The sequence below is a fragment of the Homarus americanus genome, unplaced genomic scaffold (assembly GCF_018991925.1).
Source record: "Homarus americanus isolate GMGI-L3 unplaced genomic scaffold, GMGI_Hamer_2.0 scaffold19117, whole genome shotgun sequence".
In the NCBI taxonomy this organism is placed as follows: domain Eukaryota; kingdom Metazoa; phylum Arthropoda; class Malacostraca; order Decapoda; family Nephropidae; genus Homarus; species Homarus americanus.
In genome coordinates, this window is record NW_024754704.1 from 911,021 (window position 1) to 937,090 (window position 26,070).

The 26,070-nt window shown below is 39.9% G+C and overlaps 3 protein-coding genes across 4 annotated transcripts; 1 reads left to right on the forward strand and 2 right to left on the reverse strand.

Annotated features, from left to right (window-relative positions):
- Positions 1 to 64: 64 nt before the first annotated feature.
- On the forward strand, positions 65 to 15,166 carry LOC121856037 (leucine-rich repeat protein soc-2 homolog). 2 transcript variants are annotated; one of them, XM_042351302.1, is made up of 12 exons: positions 65 to 226; positions 3,294 to 3,392; positions 5,088 to 5,321; positions 6,334 to 6,485; positions 7,053 to 7,160; positions 7,847 to 8,096; positions 8,285 to 8,514; positions 10,129 to 10,442; positions 10,963 to 11,087; positions 11,815 to 11,972; positions 12,161 to 12,398; positions 12,768 to 15,166. In XM_042351302.1, exons 2-12 carry the CDS (start codon positions 3,315 to 3,317, stop codon positions 12,801 to 12,803), a joined length of 1,923 nt encoding a protein of 640 aa, XP_042207236.1. In that variant the 5' UTR covers positions 65 to 226; positions 3,294 to 3,314; the 3' UTR covers positions 12,804 to 15,166. The 2 variants fall into 2 exon arrangements, with proteins under 2 accessions (XP_042207236.1, XP_042207237.1); XM_042351303.1 differs by lacking the exons at positions 65 to 226; positions 3,294 to 3,392 and adding an exon at positions 5,906 to 6,019 and having other exon boundaries at positions 5,182 to 5,321.
- A 66-nt stretch (positions 15,167 to 15,232) lies between these two features.
- LOC121856038 (elongation factor Tu 2-like) lies at positions 15,233 to 19,671 on the reverse strand. The gene is made up of 6 exons (XM_042351304.1): positions 19,509 to 19,671; positions 18,157 to 18,422; positions 16,866 to 17,424; positions 16,111 to 16,241; positions 15,613 to 15,761; positions 15,233 to 15,473 (listed from the first exon to the last, which is right to left on the reverse strand). Exons 1-6 carry the CDS (start codon positions 19,632 to 19,634, stop codon positions 15,292 to 15,294), a joined length of 1,413 nt encoding a protein of 470 aa, XP_042207238.1. The 5' UTR covers positions 19,635 to 19,671; the 3' UTR covers positions 15,233 to 15,291.
- Positions 19,672 to 21,151: 1,480 nt separating this feature from the next.
- Positions 21,152 to 24,468, reverse strand: LOC121856039 (transcription factor 23-like). The gene is made up of 5 exons (XM_042351306.1): positions 23,992 to 24,468; positions 23,591 to 23,695; positions 22,825 to 22,937; positions 22,304 to 22,516; positions 21,152 to 22,126 (listed from the first exon to the last, which is right to left on the reverse strand). Exons 1-5 carry the CDS (start codon positions 24,131 to 24,133, stop codon positions 21,608 to 21,610), a joined length of 1,092 nt encoding a protein of 363 aa, XP_042207240.1. The 5' UTR covers positions 24,134 to 24,468; the 3' UTR covers positions 21,152 to 21,607.
- Positions 24,469 to 26,070: the final 1,602 nt, after the last annotated feature.

The window sequence follows — 26,070 nt, forward strand, 5'->3', positions numbered from 1 at the left end:
CGACAATGAGATAATTTCATCTTGTATCCATATTCCAATGACGTCAACGCGCATCAGTGTTGGCGCAGGCAGAGGCAGACATTGCTTGGCAGGAGTTGACGTGAGCGACATCTCTGTAAATTGTATCCAAATTTACCGCTAAGTGCCCTTTTCCAACCTCCATTCCTCAACCCAACCCACACTGGAATACCAAAGATGATTTTACACGCCAAATTAGCATTATGAGGTAAGTTTAAACCCCGGATATCGAGTGAAATAATGAGCTGGACATCTTGAAAATCCCATTTTGTTTAGAGTTGTGAGAGAGAGAGAGAGAGAAGCATCGCTGGGAGAGTCGGATATCAGGTGGATGATGGACGTGCTCTATCACCTCTGCCATTATCTTGTGTTCAACATCCACTACTCACTCTGTTTATGGAGGCAAAATATCAAGGATAAATCGTTTGGAAGAGAGAGAATATATCGTGCAATGTGAATCATCATCATCATCTCTTGACTGTACGTGTAATATTACTCTCTTACATATATACTACCACCATTATCTTCTCCTCGCCTCTCGCTGATATTTAACTGGTACATTATTGACAGGAACTGTGGTAATATTTTCTTGTGTATTTGTCTCAATGTGAATCCTTATCCAAGATTTATTACGTGCATTATAACTAAGGTGTACTGTACTAGTACACAGTGCTTATCTTATCTACACCACAGTATTAACCATAAATTTTAAGATAACTGAGAATAACTTGTGTAGGTATGTAAAGTGAGTCATGAACGTCATCTATTGACTTTATATATATATATATATATATATATATATATATATATATATATATATATATATATATCACCATGCAAGTTTTCATTGGTTCAGCATGTATGGTACATAGTGTAGGTATACAGTAGACAAGGTAAACACTAGGTATATAAAATACAGAGTGTAGGTATATAATTCATTGTAGATATACATTTTACATTCAGTGTAGATGTACAATACAGTATTCCTGCATAGTATACGGTATACATAGGCACCTAAGGAATATGTTACCAGAGGTCACTAGTGTAGGTTGTGTGGCTCTCCTTGAATTTAGTCCTAGAGTGTATACTATACAGTACATAGAGTAGGTATACAGTACATGAACAGTGTGGATATACAATGTACATAGTCAATATTAGAATACAATATACTTATCCATTGTAAATATTCAATGCACATAATGTAGATTTATATGCATTGTATGCCTATACTCTTAATGTACATTGTATACCTGCATTTGCACTGTATACTTACACTTTACATTATTAGTATACCAGCCCTGTCTATGAACATTGTTTGTATACATACACTAGACATTATTTATATACCTTTACCGTCTGTGTACATTGTTTATATATGTACTTTGTATGCCCTGCACTATGTATCTTGTTTGCATGCCTGCACTGTCCATTAAAATTTATACCTACAATCTATGTACAGTACATTGTATACCTACCTTGTTGGTATGCCTCCACACAGTGGTGGAGAGAACATCATCTGTGTGTCAGCAACAGAAACAGTGCTGGCTGGAGATTTTTGGCAAACTTTTTATTTTGACTGTACTGTACTTTGTATACCTGCACTGTCCATGCTTACTTTTGTAGACCTGTACTCTCTACATTATATTAGCTCACTAAGTCCATTTTTGCTTACCTACACTTTCTAGACATTTTTGTGTGCTGTCACTGTCTATACAGTATACATGTTTGTATACAGAACCTGCACTGTCTGCGTCTGTTGTTTGAATACATTAACTATATATACGTACTATATATACATTGTTTATACAGTACCTTCACTATGTTTATTGTTTGTATACATTCACTGTTTATAAACATACAGTACAGTACTATACTGTAGTCTGTACTGTGCTGGCTGAACAATATTTTCTATCCCTACATTACCTGTGTTCACCCGCTCCATAAAGTATCCTAAACGATTTTGAGACAATATGATAACGGTCAAAGGATTTTGATAACCCTACCGAGACAACAGGAATCAGGGTGTTCATTTTGAAATTCGTCGGACCCTTCCTTAAAGATACTTTTTGGAGTGAGTGTACATATGGTACTAAAATAATGTGAATTTGTATGACAATTTTAATGACTATACAGTATTGTTTAAATATGCATCTATCAACTGTGACAATGTTTGTCTGGTACTGTAATCATCATATGTGCATTTTTTATTATTGTCTTGGCAGAACCTGTGACATAAGTCTCACCAGGTGTAACACTTTGATGAGGCTGAGAATTATTTGTATAATTTGGGATAATTTCACATGATTTAACACACACACACACACAGTATAGAGAAGAATTAACAAACAAGGAGTTCACTCATACAGAAGATATGTTGTGAGAAAGTTGTGATAAATGGGTATTTCCGTTGTGAGTGATAGCAGTTGTCAGATAACTTGCATCAGTTTGACAGGAACATAACATGGCCATGTCAGATTATGTCTTCACTGTCCATGTTGTAAATGTGATGTTATTTTATCTATTTGTTGGGAGGGTTGTGCATATGAAGATGTGTGTTCCTTGTTTTGTGCGTCTGAAGGAGATGTGTGTGTGTGTGTTCCTTGAGCTTAATTATAAATGGATCATAAGTTGCATTAAATAGTTTACACCTGTGGATACACAAGAGAACTATAATGTAGTACATTAGTTGCTTTATAAATTAGTGATCAGAATTTATCACTACATGGTATAGTCAAATGTGATTAGGATGTAAAAGTACAGATGCCTAAATGGCCAGTTCACAGTATCTATTGGTAAGTATGACCCCTTGATAGTCAGGATTTTTTTATTTTTTTTTTACCGGGGATTAGCCCACTCGAGCACAGGTCACTGACCCACATCGGGGCCTGGGGGGGGGGGCGAAAGTGTAATAATAGTAATAATAATAAAGATCCATAAAGAAATACAAAAATAAAAAGATATCAAAAGTGAGAAACAATATATGTATGTTGTGTTGTCAATAGTAAGAGAAACAATTGAGACCCTGCAATTGTGTGTAAATGAGGCAGAAAGTCAGATCAGCAACCTGGGACTTGGTTACAATTTTCGTGATGCCATGTGGCAGCAGGGTCTACCATAGATAACACATTATGCTTTACAAACAGAGACCTGAGTTCCATGAGCTGAGCTGTACTGAACAAACAGGGCCGTACAAGCAGTGTAAACTACCCTGTACGTATCTATTGTTAATGGGAATTTAAGATTTTTAGACTGATTTTTTTTATTATTATTTTTAGATGGAAGGCACATAGACTGAGATGATGAGAAAGACGGCCAAGTCTCGGTCTACTGAGAGCTCTGCTGCTGCCGAGCGTTTAGCTGACTACAAGGGAGATGTGAGTGGTTTTTTTGTTTTGTTTTATTAGTGTGTTAGCCAAGTTCTTTGAATGTCAACCCTGATTTACTGACTAAACCTTTTGATTAACCTGCACTTACTCAGTTCATGAGAAACATTTGAGGTTTTCCTTTTTTATTCCTTCACTGAGAGCAAAGTGGCTAGAAAATTTTCTTCCCAAACTCTTCACCTTTGATCATCGGTCATCATCGGTGAAAGTTCGCTGTAGGGACGAGGACGGCAGCCATTATCAGTGGCATTTAGCTGTAGGGATGGGAGTCGTTTTATGTGTCTTGTGTTCCAATTTTACACACATGGGAATCCTTACCCTAGCTGCTGTTTCAGGGTTAAGATCTATTACAATACCAGTGCAGGAAATATTTTAGTATTTAACTTCATTATCACACAGTTGAAGCAGATGATGGCTGTTCTTACCAGGAGAAAATATGCATAATGAGGCTTTCAGAATATTTTATTTGAAAAGGTACCTGTAGTTTTTTCTCAAAATTGGCTTGGGAGTAGCACCTGAACATTATGGGCCAATATCTCACATTTCACATGGCACAGTACAGTACTATGGGGTCCAATATCTCATTTTATGTAGTACAGTACAGTACTATTGGGTCCAATATCTCATTTTATGTAGTACAGTCCAGTACCAAGAGGATCAATACAGTATCTCACATTTCATATGGTACAGTAGCTGATTGGGTTTACTTGTTTATACAGGGTATGTGTGTGTTGGGGGGAGGGGGTATTTTTTTGTGCATTTGTAATAGGAATTTCATCTCTTACTATTAATAGAACAGTTATGAAAATTTTTCTGTATATTTAATGGGGTGAAATTTTTTACCTCCAAACTCTGAAGTGATAGTTTATACCTCTCAGGAGCCGTGTTAGTCTGTTATGGTTGTCACCGTACAGTAAAGCAGCTGTAGTATTGCAGCGTGTCTTGTAGGTGGCCATGTGGGTATAGCACTCGCCCCTTGTCCTAAGGGTCAAGCCTGTCTGGGGCACTTCTTGTCTGCCCAGCTGCAAATAGGTACAGTACTGTACTTAGTTTACTGTTGGAAGAGCAAAGTTAAGTGCAGTGTCAGCCTTACTTCCTCCTTGCTTACCAAAGTGTGCTGTATTTACACACTCCCTAGTGTGCTGTCGTCCCATTTGGACCCATTCTATTTTTCACTAGGGGGTCCTTGAGTCTTTGGACAGTACATTCTCGTGTCAGGTTTGGTTAATCTTTTAATTTTTTTGGGTAGAGCAATCATTCTTCCTTTCCTACATTACTGTTTGCCTCCAATGAAGGGGACCAGTATGGCAGGTGCCCCGATACACTGTGACTACTTAGTTACCACCCATTAAACCAAGGTGGCTATTCATCACCACTCTCCATTGCCTACATTTCATTTTAATGGGTTTATTATTTACAAACTTTTCAGGGGACTGTCAACTAAACATAGTAGAGGTGAAGTTTAAGATCACTAGATGTGAGCTACCCCACACCCAGCTGTTAATAAATATTGGTAGGTAGCTCTGGGCCACTCATTCCTGGGGACAAGTTAAAAGAAGTGGTGGTGTTATGTCCAGTTTCTCTCTCAGGCAGCATTAGTTAGTACATTATTATCATCTACCATTTCTTATGTATTCATATTGAAACTGTAGTGGTTGTTTTTAGAATGCCATGTAATTGTTTCAGTTGGGTACTGCGTGTGAGGATCAGGGAGGAGGTGGGTGCTGTAGCAGTGGCGGTGGAGGCAGCGCCAACTCTGACAATCCTCCGGCCTCCAGCCCGGCTACTACCAACAGTGGTGGAAGTAGTACACCAGTCAGTTCACAAAAGGAAGGATCTCAGCATACACAACCAACCACGGCCAACCAACACAGTTCTTCATCCTCCACAACGAAAGACCTCAGTATAAAGGGCATGAAGGTGAGTTCGGTACAGTAGTGTCTAACAATGAAAAATGGTGGAAATCTTTTTGGAGGTTTTATAGATATGTGTCACCTATTTGATAGTTTATTATTAATAGCATAAGTCCTTTCCTGCTATATAGTAGTACAGGTGTGATGTTTGTCACAGTACAGCACCAGACTAGCTGTTATATTGGCTTGTCCAGAAGAGCAGAAATGGCCTTAAAAAATGACACTAAGTATTCATATGTACTTTAAAACAACAAATTAAACAGGAATACTATAAATATATACTAGGTAAATTAATGTGGAAATAGTACTGATTTTACCTATTTTCTCCCTATTCATGATCTTTTTATTACTGAGTATATTACTGTACCTGACTTATCCATTACTATGCAAGTTTTGTGTAAAACAAATTTTCCATGTACTGTATATGAACCACTAAAGTGAACATAAAAAGTTGTGAAATACTGCACAATAACTTGTGATTAATCTCAGTCCCCCCACCCACTCCCCACCACCCACCACCACTACTTATCAGCTTGTTAGTCATTCGGACTGTGTGTTATTTGTTACCTTGTTATGACTTTTATTGTTCAGTGTTGGTCCAGGAGGAAACTGGAGAACCCGGAGAAGACCTTCCACGTTTGGTAGTGTAACACTGAATAACACTCTTCTCACATCTGTTCTGGACTGGGGATTGAACCCAGGATGGTAAGAGATGAGATACAAGCATTACCACTGTACCACTGAGATTAAATTATATATTTTTGTGGATTAATATAATGGCAATATACCTACTGGAGTATCCCTAGTAGAATGTTCCAGATGTACAGGTGTTGGGTGGTACATTAATAACTGAGAGTTCATAGTTACTGAACAGTGGTACAGTACTGGTATTTCTTTATCAAAACTTGTACTACCTGTACCTGTATAGGACTCAGAGCAGTTTTAGATGTAAAGTAGATGATTAAATATGATTTGTTTAATTTAATTTGATTGTTTACTAAGTTTTTCTTCCTCCACAGGAGAAGAAGTCCTCTACAAGCTCTTTGGTCTCTGGGGACAGCACAATGGTAAAAGTTGTGAGGGTTTTGGTTGATGATTGTAAACCCAAGCCAACAACCAAGAAAAATAAACCCATACAAGCTGATCTAGATGTCTCCAAGGAATTCAACAGGTACGTTCACCCACGAGGAACTTCGTTAATTATAATTACTGTACATCCCCAAAGAAAGAAGGTTAACCTTGTAAATAAATATATTTGTTGCATCACTCAGAGTTAATGTAGTTTACCCAACCTGTTAATGACGTACACCATGTTAAGCCACAGACCAGAATCAAGATCAAACAGATCCTTCATTAGTGACTTCTCCATTGTACTGTATGTTTCATTAAACGTTTCTTTACATTGACATATGGATTTTAGCACATTCATTTATAATACTGCATCACTATTTGAAATAAAAAAAATTAATGTGATTAAACTGATGTGTCAATGTTCAGCACCATTTAACAAAACCTACATTCAAGAATTGATATGTACAGTATAAGCTTGACCAAGGTTTGCCATTTCAGCAGTTATAATGAAATTGAAAAATAAATATTCCTATGATAAACTTTTTGATAGGTCTGTACATACATCCATCCATCCATCTATCTATCTATCTATCTATCTATCTATCTATCTATCACCCCAGCATAACACCCACTCCACAGTTGTGTAATAATTAAAAATGGTTTATAGATGCAAGGATGATGGAGCCCAACGCTTGGACCTCAGCAACTCTAGCATCAGTCACCTACCACCATCTGTGCAGAACCTCACACATTTGATGGAGTTTTATTTATACAGGTAAGGTATATATATATATATATTTTTTTTTAAAGGGGTGATAACTGAGGGGATACAGGACTTGCTTCCTGTCCTGAACGTCTCTAGTTTGATCCTGGGGCACTATCAGTCCAACCAGCTGTACCTACCTTAACAAGTTGGGGAAGTGAAGGCAGTTGAGTATGGTGCTGGCCACACTGCTGCCTCCTTGTGTACAGAAGGCGTGATTATACAGTGTGCTGTATTTAGTACTGTCCTTAATGGGCACCCATGCCTTTAAAACCCACTTTGACTCTCAACTGTAAGACTAAATTATCTATTATTGTCTGACGGTTGAACAAAATTTAATTCCTGCCTTAACAGTAAAGCTAAAATACACCAAGTGTCAAACATAATAAGAAAACATACTTCAAGCTTTGTTGTATTTTAATGGGTATAATAGTCTGCAGGTCATAATTGAATTTGATGTACAGTACTGTATAGAATTTATAATAATTAGTTATTTGTGTGTGTGTGTTAAGTTTCTTTTTAATTCAAATACTCTCTTTCTGTTATGTAGAGAGGGAGGCTGCACATACCCAATTTATTTATATATATATAGTATTCAACATGTAAACATGGATGTATTAAAACAAATTATATTTTGAATAAAAATAGAATTTCAAGTTTGCTTCATGACAATTTGTGTTTTGAACTTATTTTCACAGTAACAAGCTGGTCACGCTGCCTCCAGAGATCGGGTATTTGGTAAATCTTCAAACGCTTGGCTTATCGGAGAACTCCCTCACATCATTGCCAGACACCTTAGCCAAGTTGGAGAAGTTACGAGTCCTTGACTTGCGCCACAACAAGCTCAATGAGATCCCGGACGTGGTGTATAAGTTAACATCACTCACCACGCTCTTTCTCAGGTTCAACAGGATTAAGGTCGTTGGTGAAGACATCAGGAACCTTAAAGTACGTATGTTGTGAAATAAGACTCCTGATGTGATCTTGATTGTACTTGTATTAGGTAACAGTACGCTATCATTCAATATGACTTTTGGATGAATTGCAATAATAACATTAGTAAGTATATGGGGGCTAGAGAAGACTACGGTACCTCATTTACTATTTTAATGCATTTTTTTTTAAATATCTTGCAGAATTTGATAACGCTGTCATTACGCGAAAACAAGATTCGAAAACTACCAGCAGGTATAGGAGAACTTACGGGATTGGTAACACTGGATGTGGCCCACAACCACCTCGAGCATCTGTCTGAGGAGATTGGTAATTGTATTTGTCTACAGACACTTCACCTGCAACACAATGAACTCTTGGACCTGCCACAGTCAATTGGCAACTTAAAAAACCTCACCTGCTTGGGACTCAGGTAAGGTACTGCTTGTATGATTGTTGTATCCAACTTTGTAAAATCATATTTCTGAATAAGATCACTATGTAATAAGATTTATTTCATCAACCTCTAATTTTACCTACCTGAGAGAGAGTGTGTCTTAAGTTGAATGTATGCAAGACATTGTGTTCCAGCTCCCTCCCTGCCTGATTAATTTGCCCCACCACCAATCCAGGTTAACAAGGCCATCTTCTGCAATTACAACTCTAGTACCTTGGCTCCCACCTGTCCACCAGACATAGATGAGATTCAACCTCAGGTCAGATTTGCATTTCAGGCCCTTGGCAGACTGCAGATCTGTGACTCCTGCTGTTGGGAATTGAAACTGTTAACAAAGCTGCACATCTATCAAGCAGTAGTCTTCCCCACAAGGTTGTAGGGCAGCGAGACATGAGTCACATGGAAGACACCTCAGGTCACTTGAGAACTTTAAACAATGTAGTCTCTGTTCCATCCTCTGAGTCCACTGATAAGACAGGAGAACAAATGTAATGCCAGTATTCTTGCTGACACAAGCTGTAGGAGCACTGAGGCTGACACTATCCATGATACTCTATGTTGGACTGGTCAAGTTACCCACATGGACAGCAGTAGACTGCCAAAGCAGCTACTTTATACCAATTCAAAGATTGACAGATGGGCAACATAAGAAGTACAAGATAGTATTTAGACAAACCTGAAGGGGTGCTGAATCATCACTCAAGTGGAAGACAGTCACCCCAACCATAGTGTTTAGAGATGAGTGTGTTAAAACTTTTGAGTTTGTTTAACAATGTGCAGAGGCAGACAGACACCAATGCTGGAAAAGCACTGCAGCTGCCCCTCCTGTACTAGTACGGTGGTACCCCTCCACACATGCATCATCTTCACATGATTCTGTTGATCTCTTGAGCCATATTAGAGCTCACAAATGAAAGGGACATCATAAATAAGATTCCTATCATTTTGTCATTGCTGCTTTGCTGAATGATTTTCAAACTTACTTGTGTGTGACTGCACCAGAGAAATATGTGTACAGTATGTGTCATGTTGTGTATTGTTTTCTATCTTCACAACACAATATTCACAGAACATGTTGGTTATAGTCCTGCTCCAAATTTTCCTGTCAGCAACATAGAAGTTGTATCAGAACATTGGCAGCAAAGTTGAACAAGGAGTTCAACTATGTCAAATGACTACACTGGACAAGAAGTACAGTAGTGTATCATACATTTTTAAGTTGGCAGTGAGGAATGTTTCATGAACAGTACTCAAGAAGAAATTACAATTTCAGATTCAGAAAAATTTAGAATCTGCAGTGATAAAGATAACTATAAAGAGATAATTTAGAATTTAATGTGGCAAGGTTGAATGAATGTGGGTGAGCCTATCTTCATGATTTTGGCTATCACCTGAAGCATAAAAGTAGGTTGTATTTTTTATGAACTCTCTCACTTACACCATACTGTAAATTATATTCCTTACCAGGAGAGAAAAGATTTAGTGGATCTTAGTGCTAGGGTACAGTAGTAATGTATCTTATGAGTTGTATCCTAACATTTTCTTCACTGATATAATCTAAAAAAATATATATATATATATATATTGCAGGTATAACCAGTTGACTGCTGTGCCACGATCACTAAGCAAGTGCATCAATCTAGATGAATTCAACGTTGAGAGTAACCAAATTTCCCAGCTTCCAGAAGGCCTGCTCAGCTCTCTCTCAAACCTCTCATCTCTCACACTCTCACGTAATTCCTTCAACTCATACCCAGTTGGAGGACCGTCTCAATTTACTAATGTTCACTCAATCATCCTGGAGCACAACATTGTGGACAAGATACCTTATGGCATCTTCTCTAGAGCCAAGTACCTCACCAAGCTCAACATGAACTATAATCAGCTCACCTCGCTCCCACTTGGTAGGTGTTGATGTTTGTACAGTATTCATAATTTACAACTCAAAATTGTTTTTGTCCATAAATGATAATTGTTCGCTCTCATAATTCATGAATTAAATGAAGTTTGGTTGAATTTTTGGTTAAAGTTGTTGCCTTTCTTGGATATTCAGGCACTATACTGTATATTATATCTGTAGTGACAGCATAAATGAGTTAAAATCATCCTGTTTCAAATATTTAATGGACAGATTTGACAATGACATTCTCACATCACGCCTTGCATGTTAAGAAGAGCACATAGGTGTTTGCTCATTTGTATCAGTCTACTGGATACACCTGTGGTATAAATTAATATAAAATTTAATCTTTATTTGCATGTTTTAACTTAAATAAAGGCTTTGATGGAAGGAAATAGTGCCTTCAGTTATTGCTTCTATGGATGATTAGAACTCCTTTATGCCCACCAAGACTATATTTAGCTTATTCTTGTGCAGTTATATGTGTAGAGACAAACTACATATTTTCTTTCTTTCTCTTGCAGATATTGGGTCATGGACGAATATGGTGGAACTTAACCTAGGCACAAATTATCTGACCAAAATACCGGATGATATATCTTGTTTACAGAACTTAGAGGTCCTTATATTATCAAACAATCATCTCAAGGTACAGTATTATTGTTCTTATTTTGTGATGAAACACCTATTTTAATACAGTACTTTTATCTTACTACGTACAGTATGTTCTTTCTCCTCTTGTCTCTTATTCCATACTTTTTCTCTCCTTAATGTGTTGTCCTCCCCCCCCCCCCCTACACTGCCCCTCACTATCCAACCCAGGTGCTGCATTGCCTCTGAGCACCTCTTCTCTTCCTGCATCCTTCTTAAATATATTATTTTATTTATTTATTTATTTTTATACCGGGATTAGCCCACCCGGGCACAGGTCACTGACCCACAGCGGGGCCTGGGGGGGGATGTACTAATAATAGTTATAATTCATAGTAAATAAAATTTATAATACAAAATACAAATTTGAAAATAAAAAAATAATAACAATAATAAAAAAAATCAAAAGTGAGAAACAATATATGTATGTTGTGTTGTCAATAGTAAGAAAAACAATTGAGACCCTGCAATTGTGTGTAAATGAGGCAGAAAATCAGATCAGCAACCTGAGACTTGGTCACCAAATGTTTGATGTAAGGCTAGTTACCTGCAGGTGGCTAATTTGTGTATTTTCTTTAGGTAATGGAAGGCGTTGGAAATGCCATACATATTTTTACCCTGTAATTATGACAAGTGATTCATATGTGTGATTGAGAGAGAGTGAATAGGTTTGTGTACATGTACTTTAAATTTTGAAATTCACAGAGTAACTTTTTCCTTTGCAGAAAATCCCTTCAAGTATAGGCAACTTACGGAAGCTGCGAGTGTTGGACCTTGAAGAGAACAGACTGGAAGGCCTCCCACCTGAGATTGGTTTTCTGAAAGACCTGCAAAAGCTGATAGTCCAGTCAAATCAGTTAACAGTTCTACCCCGGTCTATTGGGTTAGTGTTTACTGTTGTTAGTTGACATATTGGAATCAGCCACGAAAGGAATATATTTTTCTGTGATGAACTTTAGTCAGACTCCATTATTATACCTCAAATACATTAGAACCAAGGAAGGGAAGGGGGAAAATATGCTAGTATGAGAATTACTATTTTTCAATATTAATATTGCTCTTTCTTTGCAGGCATTTGGTAAATCTGACTTACCTTAGTGTAGGAGAGAACAACTTGAGTTACTTACCCGAGGAGTTTGCCACACTGGCATCCCTGGACACTCTGTACATTAATGACAATCCTCTGCTGCACAACCTGCCCTTCGAGTTGGCACTCTGCACAAATTTGCAGATTATGTCTATCGAGAGTTGTCCCTTAAGTCAGATACCTCCTGAGATTGTGGCTGGTGGCCCATCTCTTGTTATTCAGGTAAGAGTGGAGTGTCTTATTACCCACATTATTTACACTTCATCTTGAGTATATAAACAACCTTTTTGCATGCACAAGGAGACGTTGGTAAGACAGAGTGACACCAAACAGAAATTGTAGCAGTTAATCGAGTTTAATTAAAAATTGTTGTTTTGTGGCTTTTATTATTGTTTAATAATTAAAAAAAAAAGAAGGCTGGAGGCAACACAAACAAATAGACTGAGCTAAGAACTGAAAGGGTTAATTTATATATGACACTATGTATTAGTTATAATTTGAAGATGTGAAAAAGTATTACATATTAACTGAGCATTTTTGTTTTGCTCTAGTTTATATATTAGCTGAGCACTTGTGTTTGTCTATTTTCAGTTTTTGAAGATGCAAGGTCCATACCGCACAATGTGACTTGAAGAAATTTTCTCCTAATGAAGTAATGAATGGAGGTTCGAGTAGGCATGAGTCATGAGAAGCAGCTTTTTACAGTGGCTATTGCAGTTTCTGGGAACTGCTTCAACTCTCCTGCAGCGCCTACATTGTTTCTGCTGCTACTACTCCCACACCCAAAAAATTCTAATTGCTGCTTGTGATTCTGGGTGGCACAGCAGCTGGATGTCCATGTTGTTTCCCATTGTGACTTACAAAGGTAAACAGGTGGCCAATGAGCATTGGTGCCTGTTGGCCACTTGTGTCATTGGGTGACTTGAAGAAACAGTGGATATGTGTTAGGGATTCAGGCTCCCCCTGTGAAATGTGATATTGTGCTTTTCTTGTTAGGTATAAGTGTGTGGCCAGGCCAGTGGAGAAATTGGTAGTAATGTGTACCTATCTGGCCTCGGTGTGGTGGTGTGTAGTATGACAAGCATGGTATGGGGCTGTGGTGGTGTTAAAAGGAGGCCCCCCTCCCCCAACTACCCATCTTGGCTAAGGTGCAGAAAACAAAACAACAAAAAATCTAAAAAAAATAAAAATAAAATTATATATATATAAAAAAAAAAAAAAGAGATTGACCACCACCTATCCATTCTGGCTAAGTTGAATGGTAGTTTCTGGTGTCACAAGTAGGAAATTAAAAAAAGCCAAACTCCAACACTGCCAGCTACCAATCTTGGCCATGATGTGTGGTGTATGGTCCAACAAGCATGGTATGGGGCAGCTGCAGTGTGAGGAGGAAGCCCCCCCAACTCACCACTGTTGGTAGCAAGCAGAGAGAGAGGAAAAAGTGCTTGTGCTCAGTGTCAGGTGTTGATTGTGCATGCGTGGCTGTGCGTGCACAGAGTGACGACAGGTAGCCCCCGGTGGTGCGGCTCTGGTCTCCCCCCTATACAATGTCGTTCACTGACCATCAGTTGGAAGCAATGTGTGACTTCTCCCTCCGCTCCACATTAGCTGCCAGATGGTTTCTGGATGATATTGAAGCAGTGCCGACCACTGGATCCCACCTTCACTCTGTGCTGCTTATGTGTGAGTGTATATATGTAACATAAGCCTGCTACTAGGTTGCTTCAAGCCATTGCTGGTTTTATCCTCTCATGACACTGCTGCCTCCCAAACCAGTGCTTCGGTGTGTGTCTGCGAGTATGTGTGTGTTTGTTTTTGTATGTAATATGTAGTGAGTGTTAACTGTCACAGAAATTACACAAAAAATTCTGTGTGGATGTGAATATCAGTATTTTCTAGAAAGGCCTGATTTGCTTTGCCATGTAAATAAATGCTTTAACTAACTCAGTCCAGGAATAATATATGGAAAAAAAATGATCATACTTTGCTTCCTGTGCCAAGCTAAAGGCTTCTTTTTTCTATTTATATAAATTTTTAAAAAATCTCTAATTAGTTATTTTTGAAGCCATGAAACTAAAGATGAGATTAGTTTGGTGGCAACAGTGGACCAGTGTGTGTGTCTTTTGGTGAGGCGAAATTGGTTTTATTTGATACATCCATGCCACGTAGAGCTGGATTGCATAAGGTGATAAACCACAAGTGTATTGATCACCAACAGATGGATGTCCTCTTGAGAGGCACCATTTGTTGGGTGTGTAGTATCACCCACATTACTCCCACCAGTAATAAATGACTAACACTTGGCAAGGAAGGTCAGAGAACACATATTCTTATAACATTACTACATACCCCATTCCCCTCGGAGGCTCATTGGTGCTCTACAACTGGAGCCTCGTCCCTCTTTCATTTTTAAAAGGTGGATGGATATACCCGACAAGAAACATATGTGATGGCATGATGCTTCACCATATCTTCAGAAAGTAATCCCAGATGTGGTCATACAGTGTTATTATGCAAGTTATTAAAGAGACTTTTGTGGAGCAACAAGGATGTGATTATGCAGTGCAAGGCAATGTGGGCATAGGCCAGACAACAAAGATGAAAGCACAATTACAAATGTTTGGAAATGGAATTGTTTAGAGTAGATGACCAACTGACATGACCTTGCACAATTAGTTGCTTGAACACGACAATGTTGTACACTACAGTGTTCAAGTTACTGCTGCTCTGTGTGAGGCAGTTAGGTTTTAGTGTACTTCAGTGACTGCTGCTGCAAACTCCTTGAAGCAGCTGTGAATAATAACCTAGTCAGTGTCCCGTGGGATGATGTGCCTCTAGACTGGTTTGTCACTGGTCTAAGACACCCCCACACCATCCATTGCTTTGTAGCCTCAAAACCCCACAGAAATAACCAATGCTTATTACTCAAATGGACATGCTGTGTATCAGTCGCCTCTCAAAAATGTTACTCAATAAACCTGTAGGTGAAATATTTTTTCATTGCAACCTTTCATGTACTGTAAATATATATCATGTAGGTACCATAAAAAAGTGTATTAATTATATAATTTATTAAATATACTCTAAAACCAAGACTAATTATATTAAAAATTATTTAGTTAGAAATTGCTTTAAAATCAATTTTATCTAATCTCTTCTGACTGATTACTACACTTGGTGATACTTTAGTTATTATGCCGGTGGCAACAGTAACATTGTTTTCCCTGACGGTAAATGGCTGGTTGGGAGCCATCACCATGCGCTCTTGTAAGGTCACCAGCACTGTTCCGTGGTCACCTGCATGAGAAAAGCAATTAAATACAATCAATCTGAACTGCTATAGTACATGATGGTAAGTGGAATTGATACAAACAATTGCTTAGTGATGCTCGGTAACTCTCAGGTCAAGGATAAGAGAATGTGTGGAGTCACATACCTGGCATCAACATGTCCACACCCTCTGGTAAGTCAACACGACAAGTCACATTCCAGGTGTTGCTATAGAGTTGTTGTATGTACTGACTAGTTACTGGGCGAGACCTACCACCTTCTCCACGGCTCAAGAGGTACAATGCAGCTTCAAACCTGAAACACATTGAAAAGTTGGCTACAATAAACTCAGGTTATTTAAGTAAGGTGAAAACATACGACAGGTACAGCATGCATTTAAAGGGATGTAACACCCCAGGACAATGAAGATAATACTGTTAGGAATCGATTAAGCAGACATCACTATGGGTGAAAAACATTAAACAGTGCATACAACATCAGGTTTCTTCCTATGAGCAGAATCTCTCACACCTATCTCAGCAGTGCACTCACCTGTAGAACTACTAAATGACCATCATACATGTACAGTATTTATTCTTGTTTCTAGCCATCATACTTTAAGCTAAAAATGGTATGAAAACAAAGACATATATATATAACTAACCTATTGCCGTATTTTTGGGAATCTAAAGCACAGAGAGTCATGCCTCTACTGAGTACCTCCAGACGAACACCTCGAAGTAATGCACCCAAGTTCTGCCCTGCCTCTACCCTTGGTACAGATTTCTTGAATACCTATGGAAATAGCAAGTGATCTTCAGACCTCTACACAAAATAGGCTTTAAATAAACAGTCATATACTGTATGTATATTAGCTGCATACATGCCTTCATTAAGGTGTATACTATACATAGGTTTCTAAACATATAATTTCCAATACAACTTTCATAATTTAAAAGAATCACTAATATAAATTGAGACCAAACACAGAATTTACCCCAAGATCAGTACAGTAGGCTCCTGTGTTTCCCCAAGAGCAATTCTCAAGTAATGATGGACCAGAGTTAAGGAGCAAATCTAGCAGCAAGAGTAAACCTAATCTTAGCAATATTAATACAGTACCATAGGTGGTAAATATAAATAAAACAAACATGAATAAAAATAATATTAAAAAGCATCGAAGAAAATTTCAAATGAGGAGATGATGCAAGCGATCATATGATCTTACATTACTCATTCTAAATTCAATTCTATGTTAAAAATTGTGCTAAACTTTCTTTAATAATGTAATACCTGTACACTATAAAACTCAATCTATATTTCACCCTTAGTAACTGTCTGCCATACTACTTCACAATTAAACCATTCCAATCACTTAACCTTTATTGTACTGTACACAGTTGTCACTACACCACCTACCTGAAGGTCAGTAACAACAGTCTTTATTCGACGATCAAAGCCAAGTAGTTCTGCCTCTTCTCCTTTTCTGATGATACCCTGTTTGAGAGTTCCAGTTACTACAGATCCACGGCCAGGAACACTAAAGTAATTGTCTATGGGCAGCAGGAAGGGAGATTTAAGATCTCGGGTTGGAATCGAAATATATTCATCCAGGGCTTTCACTAGCTTCAAAATGCTCTTTTCCCCATATACTCCCTGATCTCCCTGTAGGGCAAGGAGGGCAGAGCCATTCACGAAGGGTGTGTTAATACCATCAAAACCAAAATCTTCCAATAACTCCCGAACCTCGAGCTCAACCAACTCTAACACATCATCTTCCACGAGGTCAGACTTGTTGATAAATACAACAACTTTCCCCACTCCCACTTGCTTGGCTAGTAGGAGGTGTTCTCTAGTTTGTGGCATTTGTCCATCACTTGCTGCAACAACAAGGATGGCTCCGTCCATCTGAGATGTGCCAGATATCATGTTCTTCACATAGTCAGCGTGACCTGGGCAGTCAGTGTGAGCATAGTGTCTGTAAATGGCAAAAATTTGAAAAGATAATTCAGTGAAATACTATAGTATTATTATATCTATTTTCATTTTAAGAATATGCAATGATAGATGTTTAAACCTCTTAAAATATGGCAGTACAGTACAGTACAGCGTACTGTAATTAAATAACCAATGAATAAAATTTAAAAAAAAGAAAGGTAATGAAGAAATAGAAAATCTCTGGATAATTCAATAAAGACGATGTGGATAGGTCTAAGATGTGCAATATCAAGGTGTAACAAGTAGTCTGATGCAGTATTGTTCATTGTACACAGTCACTTCTAATGAGGTAGGTGGGAAGAATACCTCTGTGTGTGTGTGTGTGTGTGTGTGTGTGTGTGTGTGTCACTGGAGGAACCCTGAACGCTTAGGTTAAGGGACTTCATAACATAAAGATGTGCTAGGCTATGTGTTTTGGGTCTTGCGATCTCCCTGACCATGCTATCCATAAGAATCCAGAAGCCACATCAAACTACAGGAATCAATAATGAAAAAGTCAGTTGGGCCACATTCCACCTCATTTCACAGCATAAGCAGTCTAGTTTATTATTTTTGGGGCAGAGCAGCAAGGGGATGGAACATGAATGGTACACTGACACATTACCCCTCTACTATTGAGTGAGTTTATAGCTTGAGAGATCACTCATTCTGGCACCTTCATTAAGAAACTAACTACAGTATCACAAATAACAATATTTAGAAGCATATTTACCTTAGTGACGAGGAGTAGGAAACATGTGCAGTGTTGATGGTTATGCCTCTCAATTTTTCCTCAGGTGCACGATCAATCTGATCATAAGTAATGGGGGTGGAAAGTCCATCCTTATGGAGGACCTTGGTGATAGCTGCCGTCAGGGTGGTCTTCCCGTGGTCCACATGGCCGATGGTTCCAACGTTACAAGTTGGCTTTTCTTCTTTTCCATTTGTAGAAAACCATCTTGGTGACACTTTTGGACAATGATTGTCACTGTTGATCCCCTGAAAGTACCATAATCTTATACTGTACTATACCGAGTAGAGGACAGGGGTCCCGGTTAACCAGCTACCTAATGAAAAATATCGAGTAGAAAACTTATTTTTTTACCTCAAATATAAAACAAATCAGGTGGAGGAATAGCACTTTTCATCGTCTGTTTTTCCATAGTTTTCTCATAAATAAATAAAATGTGTGCCACCCGCCTGACATCAACACCATGTTTGTTGCGCCCCTTCAGTATTGGATGCAATTCCTCCACCCAATTTTGTCTAATATTTAGGTAAGAAATAAGCTATCTTATAAGGTAACTTTTTGTTAGGTAGCTAGTTTGCCCAGACTATTACCATATATGTATACATTGGTGTGAGAGTCCTCGGCGGTCCGACTAATTACCCAAATGTAGTAAAATGTAGCCGCAATGAAGTCAAATAATGGTTCTACATGAATAAATCGGACTGCCAATCACTTCTCGACTAGTATTTGGTGTCACAAAGTCACAAAAAATTGGTAAACTTAATTTAATCTGAGTTGTGTTAGGTTAGGTTAGGTACATGCATTTGATCTATTAACTCAGATTAAATTAAGTTTACCAATTTTTTGTGACTTTGTGACACCAAATACTAGCCGAGAAGTGATTGGCAGTCCGATTTATTCATGTAGAACCATTATTTTACTTCATTGCGGCTACATTTGGGTAATTAGTCGGACCCGTCCTCGGTGGTCCGTTCTTGCTTAAACCAGACATATTCAGTCTTTGTTTTTTTTTAGTTTGTAACCAAAAGATGAGGTCACTGTAGAGTTGCTACTAGAAAAGTACCTTTTTAATCAATGAATGAACACTTATTTAACATTGTTTGTATACCTGCACTTACAGTACTATACTGTATACCTATAGGCATTGTCTTTACCTGCACTATGTACACTGTTTGTATAAATACGCTTTATATGCACACTGGATATATACACTATGTAAATGCTAAATCAATGTAAATTTGTATAATGATCTTACTGAATAAAATATCTATCTATTCTATTTGTGTATCTATCACCAGACACGGGGAACCACCACCACAAGACAGTTAACTTACCCATAAAGAACCTATCACAATTTTCTTTCTTCTTGTTGGGAAATTATGATGAACAATCTGTCGTGGTGAGAGAAATAATACCTGTCTTGCCACACTAGTGACAGGAGCACACCAATACATGGCCATCCACCACTGAGGCACTAACACCACAACAACAAGAAATACAACTTAGCTTTAACCAACGTCCAATGTAACAGTAATATTTATATCTAATAAAACATAATTTTTAACTGTTTTTATATCGGTTATGACTATTTTTATCCATCTATAAATAAAGTTCATAAATTTCAAAGTTACCTGGATGAGCGAGTTTCCTTTTAACCCGGCGGACTAAACAAAACAACACTTATTCTCTCCCAGGGCCGCACGGTGTTGGTCATCAAGTCTCGTGACCTTTTTTTTTTTTTTATCCTCTTCGCCACTGATCGGCTCGCTAGCCGCCCGGGCGATCGGTCACTTCTCTGTCACGCACTGTTGGCAAGTACTGGTCGCTGCACCGGCTCCTGAATGTACCTGAACCCGCTCCAGTGTTGGTCAAGTCTTCTCTTGAAAGAGCTCACACTCTGTGCCGTCACAACACTCTCTGGTAGATTGTTCCAAGAGTTCACAACTCTCACTCCGAAAAAGTTTGCCCTCACAGTTTTCTGGACTTGCGGCTTCTTCAATCTTGAGCTGTGACCCCTTGTGGGGCGAGCGTCTGCCTGCTCCAAGTAAGGACACTCAACTGAGTAGTGCCCCCTGAGATGCTTATACACCTCAACTAGGTCCCCCCTTGCCCTAACACTGTGACCTAACACTGTGCTGTCACAATATTCTCTGGCAGTTGTTACAAGAGTTCACAACTCTCTTAAAAAGTTTGCCCTAATATTTTTTTCTCAACTTGTGCATGGTTTCTAAATACCTGAGGCTGTTACCTCTAGTGGGGTGGGCATCCGCTAGTTGTCACAAGACTGAGTAATGTCCTCTGAGGTTGAGAGTGCAGGCACCAGTTTGGTAACCTTTTTATAGACGTTCTAATTCAAATGACAGTACTCCAAGCTGGGAAAGACCTCACATCCTCACCTTGGAAGAACGGGATGATGAGGGACGGTGCCATCAAGGTATGTGTGTGACCTTTGTGTAAGTCCTTATATTGTAATTTGGTTACTTGATTTACCTTCTCACATTGGTCCGAGAATCCTTTCGTTGCTAACATACTCACTCTGGTCCTTTTTACACTTAGTCTTCGTTATTGATGGATGTTTCTTGGGACCTGTGATACGTCTCGATCTTACTATTGGTATGACCTATAGGTCCATCTGTCTTTCATTTCGTAACGTTAAAACACCTTATTTTTACTTACTTTACTTTTACTTTATCCTTTGACCACTCCTGTAATCAAGAGATATTCCTGTAACACTTCACAGTCCGTCTGGTTCTTAATTAATGTCGTCCACAATCTTTTGTATGATGATGACATAAATTAAAGAAAATAAGAACCAGACTGACAGTGAAGCGACAGACACGTCAGGAAACAGTAATGGGTTTTATGATCTTCCATTAAGAGAATTGTTTTTTTTTTCATATTTCTCTTTTCTTTGTCTTGAAAATTCCTGAAAGCAAGATATGTTTTCTCAAATTGTGGTATGACGAACACTAACGTCAAATATATTAATTTTAGTGTACAATATGTAGTTCGGTGAAGAATACAGGATTAATAAACTTTCAGTCTAGTAAAGTGTACAGAGGCTGATCTAGTGGGGCTCTGGGGCAACACAGCAACACGGGGTCCCCTTCAGTATATTAAAACATTAATGTTAACAATAAGCAAACAAAAAAGTTGAAGAGTGACATAATTAATAAATTGTTGATTATTATAAATGTAAAATAGATATGTATTTTATTCAGATGGTACTTAGTATGTGTTATTTAATATTGCTTCTTCAGATAAATGTTCAGTATATATCAGGTGATCAGGTGCCGTCAAGAGAGCTGCAACACTCGAAAGGCTCTCAGTATTGTTGTTCACTTTGTTTGTGTATTATTCTGGATTAATCAACTGTGGCAATTTCAATTTTGATACGTCATTTTTCAGGTTCATGTCAGACACAGGTGATATCCTAGTCGTGCCAGGCTGCCCAGCGTGCCGTGTAAGCCGTGTAGGGCTGGGTCACCCTACAGGGGGAGTGGCAGGAGGTGGGGTCATTGTATGGTAGGCTGGGTCCCCACAAGCCCTCACCCTCCCACTCGTCCATGTAAGGGGCGGGATATGGCGGTGGGGGAGGGCCTGGTGGACACTGGGGGACCTCACACATGTTGGGGTAACCGTAGGATTTATCCCCCAGGCCGCCAAATTCGTCCACGAAGACTCCCGAAGACGTCATGCTGGCGGATGTGTAATCTACTACCGCCGGATTTTGCGACTTGTGGTGGACGGGTGTGGGAAGGGTAGGCTGGGGCGGGACCTGGTGGAGGGAGGGCCCGCGTGAGTGTAGCGTGGTGACCGCAGGACCCATTATCTTGTTGGTGCGGTATTGTCGTGTGGTGGTGGTTGTGGTGGTGAGGGGCTGCTCTGACAGGAAGGTTGCCGCCTCCGTCGCTCCCACACCCGCGTACAGACGGGCGCGCATCGGCCATTTCTGAAACATATAACATGAAGTAATTGATCATTCAGAACTTGACAGGAAATGTAGCTATTCTCTCTCCTGTTCATGTCCATCCACACCCCTAACTCCCTTCTCCCCTTCCTCCCTTCATCGTCCCTCCTATTGACATCTTCACCTACCCGATCCTCAAGGTCCTACAGGAACACTCGCCTTAACTGGGTGGAGGAGGCCCTTCTGCGTGATCCTACGGGCGCCTCCTTCCAGCGTGGTGGTACCGGTGGGGGCATGGTGACTTTGTGGTAGAGGCTTGGTTGTAGTGTTGGTAGTGTTGTTGTTGGTGTCGTGGGTGGCGCGGGCGTCATCTTCCTCCAGCAGCTGCGACAGGTGGGAGATGTAGGTGGTGGCCAGCACCAGCACGTCCAACTGTACGGGGAGGAGGGGAAGCCAGGTGTAGCGAAGGAAGATTACGTACAGGCACGACGTGAAGATAAGTGTGTGTGTGTGGACAAGTTTCCCTGTTGTGACTCATTCTTATTTTTGTTTAGAGTACAATGGCACTTTTGTGTGTGAATATTCCTCTATACAGTAGAGATGCAGCGCCTGTAGAAATGTCTATACCTGCAGATGTTAAACTGAGATGTGACTGGTTGTTTACTATGGTTAGTTTCCAGCACTGAACTGACGCAGCTTTGGGACTCAGCCACGGGCGTGATGGACTGTGTGAAACCCACCTTGGAGAGCTTCGTGTTGGGGGGAACGGAGGGGATGGCGGCCTGCAGCTCCAGGTAGGCTCTCCGGAGACTCTCAACGCGGGTTCTCTCCCTCAGGGCGTTCTTCGACGTGCCTTAACGAGGAAAAGTTTGGCACAAAGAAGGTAAATATTATACACTAGAGCTGTAAATTAGGCGTAGAGGGAAAGATGTGTACAGGGGAAGAGTTAAAAAAGTTCCACTGTTGCGAGGAACAAGGAATACTCGCGCGTGTGTGTGTGTGTGTGTGTGGTTTCAATGGGATACTGATGGCAGGCAGTGGAGTAAGGAGGAGAGCGTCTGGGATGAACTAAAGGGGATATGATTAATTGGTTTTCGTTCGGTGTTTTGACCATTGAAGTGACTACAATAGAGTTACAGCCCTCGAAAGGTTCAGCCAAGTCAATACTGTTGTTGTCACTTTGTATCTGTATTATTGTGGCTAAATTATCTGTTTCAGTTTCAAATAAGGAATAAGGAGGGGGAAGATAGCGAGTGACGGAGACAGAGGAGAGGAAGAACTAGAAGCAAAAGACATCGTTGATAACTACTGTAATTAACTTGTGTAATGTTCCGTCTGCTGATCGCCCAAGCGACTAACGAGCCGATCAGTGGTGAAGAGGATAAAAGTAAAAGTAAGTAAAAAGTAAGGAAAAAGTTATGTTGTGTTGTCATGGTGTAGAGTTTGATCTAACTAGGTTTAAAGAAATATCTGTATCCATATGGAACACAACTTCCAGCCACCTACCTGACCCCGGTAGCTCCCCTGACTCTATCTCTGTTGCCGAGGGCACAGCAGAGAGGAAGTCCCTGCTTCTGCTACCGCTGCTCTTTCTGCTACTCCCGCTGCTTCCTGACGGGGGTAAGTGAGTTAACCAAACTGATACAACAGTCTGAAGAATATAGTTTTATGTAGTGAGGAATATATAAATAAGGAGTGATGGGATGGGATGGGATTGATGTGGTACCTTGTGAAATCTCGTGGTTTACCCTGAAGAAGTCATCACACACTCAAGCAGCGACACAATTTAGAATCTGTCTCTTTTTCGAAACTTAGGTGACCAGGATGTGTTCTTAACCTGTAGGTAGTAGGAGACATGAACGTTCAAACCTTTGAGTATCCTAATGTCTGTTACTGTTCATCCTTACCTTTCATGGCTGACCTGGAGGTCCTCCTCGTCCTGCCCTCCATCAGGCACCCGCACACGAGACTCACTGCACACCCTTGAACATGCAACACGACCCCTCCTTTCCTTCTGTCTCCTGTACCGTTCACTCTCTCCTTTTTCATATAATCTCTTTCTTATAACTTCACCGAGTTATCACTTCTGTTGAGTCTTCCGTTCTTGAAAATTCACGAAAATTTAAGGTGTCTTTCCACGATACAGTACAGTATATACTTTTCTTCAAGACGGCAGCTGGGTTGAGAACACGTCATGAGGTAGTAACTCGAGTCTCCCTTGATGTAGAAACGGAGACTTGGTAAACAATGCTTGAGGTCGCTGGCTGTTAAAACACATATAAGACAACAGTGACCAGGCTCGACCTCACACACAGGAATGAGAGGTACACACACGCGCGCACCGTGAAGTGCCACCTGTACTGCCACAGCACCTCCGACTGTGCCCAGCTTTGTGCCCTCACGCTGTCATATGATATTCGTTCACTACAATTAGTCACCTGTCTGACCCGGCCATAACCCGCCTGGGGGAGGAGCAGTGGGAAAGGTAGGAGAGATGGGGGGAGGGGAGTTAGAGATATGAAAAAGGAAAGGGAGAGACAGGATATTTGGGGAGGGAACATAAGGAATAGGGAGAGATATAGACAGGAGGGAGGAGGAAAGGAAGTGAGAGAGAAGCATCATGAAAGTGAGGTGCAGCAGTGGACCAACTTGTGTGGGATAAAAGAACAAACAAACATTCAATTTACTTGTATTATTTGTTTAATGGCAACGGTACAGGGAATATATTTTATAATTATAGGCAGTGAGATTGAAAACTTCAAAAAGAGGGCTGCTAGACTGGTGCATCCACTCCGGCACATCAGGTACCCAGAGAGATTGGAACACCTGCAACTGTCTAGCTTATACTTTGCTGTAGATGGGCAAGCGGTGACCTAATATAAGTCTACAAGCACCTCAGAGGACATACTGGACCGGCTGATGCACCGCCCCACTAGAGGTCACAACTTCAGGTTGAAGAAGCCACAAATTCAGAAAACTGTCAGGGCAAACTTTTTTGTAGTGAGAGTTGTGAATTCTTGGGATAATCTGCCAGTGTGAACTCATTCAGGGCCAGACTTTACCAATACGTACACAGTACTTGGCAGTAGTGCGTAGTGGAGGTGGTAGTGGTGGTGGGAGAGGGTAGGAGGGGGTCAGCTCAAGTGACGGGTGTAGCCAGCCATCAATCAGTACAGCGGTGGGCCGCTCTAGGGTTACAATCACCCCGGATTTAGTCAGCGTTTACGAGGTGTCATGAAAGTTATGTTGTTGAGGTGTCAGGTGTTAGTCCGTATCCTGGTGTGACATGTTGCACTGTTTTTTTTTTGTATGTGTGTGTGTGTGAGAAACCTATCCATGGCCCCACGCGCGAAGGTAGGAGTACGTGGGGTGGGAAGAGGGATGGTGAGGAAGGGAAGGAAATGGGGGATACAGGGTGTGGAGGGAGAGTGGATAAAGAGGAAGGGAGGAAAAAATATTAAGAGTGAAAAGGATAGAAAGAGAGGTGAGAGGAGAGAGAGGGAAAGAGAGATGGTAGATATGAAGGAGGAATGGAGGGAAAAGGGGGCGGGAGAAGGAATGGAGGTAGGAAGGAGGGAAGGGAGAGTCACGTGACACTATACGCCCCCTTGATCACTTTACAACCAGCCGTGTCCTTCCATGTCCCCATGTCCTATCTATTATTGATATTTTTTATCATTTCTCCACTTATCAACCGTCCTAGCTGTTGGTTTGTTCTTTGTTACTTTCCTATGAACTTTATTGTTTTGTTTTCTATAAATTTCCTTTGAAAATACAGTGGTAAAGAGGATTAGTAAAGTTAGTTGTAGGTATACGTGTATGGTGAACCGATGGGAATCTGTTTAGCGACTTTAATTAAAATAACCTCAAATTAATCAAACTTTCGTCCTCTCATCAAAATAACTTTTGTCTTCTTTAATTTTACTGGATGATGAACTTGTAACGAACAATCATCGATCTATTATTGTTTTGGTAAAAAAGTAGCA

Excerpts from the sequence above, each read along its gene's own strand:
- LOC121856039 (XM_042351306.1), bottom strand. The coding sequence starts at position 24,133 with ATGAAAAAGGAGAGAGTGAACGGTACAGGAGACAGAAGGAAAGGAGGG. Across the intron at positions 22,938-23,590 it reads AGGGGAGCTACCGGGGTCAG|GCACGTCGAAGAACGCCCTG; the intron begins GTAGGTGGCTGG and ends TTCCTCGTTAAG. Across the intron at positions 22,517-22,824 it reads CCAACACGAAGCTCTCCAAG|TTGGACGTGCTGGTGCTGGC; the intron begins GTGGGTTTCACA and ends CTCCCCGTACAG.
- LOC121856038 (XM_042351304.1), bottom strand. The coding sequence starts at position 19,634 with ATGGCCATGTATTGGTGTGCTCCTGTCACTAGTGTGGCAAGACAGGTA. Across the intron at positions 17,425-18,156 it reads TCCTACTCCTCGTCACTAAG|ACACTATGCTCACACTGACT; the intron begins GTAAATATGCTT and ends TGCCATTTACAG. Across the intron at positions 15,474-15,612 it reads TGTGGACATGTTGATGCCAG|GTGACCACGGAACAGTGCTG; the intron begins GTATGTGACTCC and ends TTTCTCATGCAG.
- LOC121856037 (XM_042351302.1), top strand. The coding sequence starts at position 3,315 with ATGATGAGAAAGACGGCCAAGTCTCGGTCTACTGAGAGCTCTGCTGCT. Across the intron at positions 11,088-11,814 it reads TATCAAACAATCATCTCAAG|AAAATCCCTTCAAGTATAGG; the intron begins GTACAGTATTAT and ends TTTCCTTTGCAG. Across the intron at positions 12,399-12,767 it reads GCCCATCTCTTGTTATTCAG|TTTTTGAAGATGCAAGGTCC; the intron begins GTAAGAGTGGAG and ends GTCTATTTTCAG.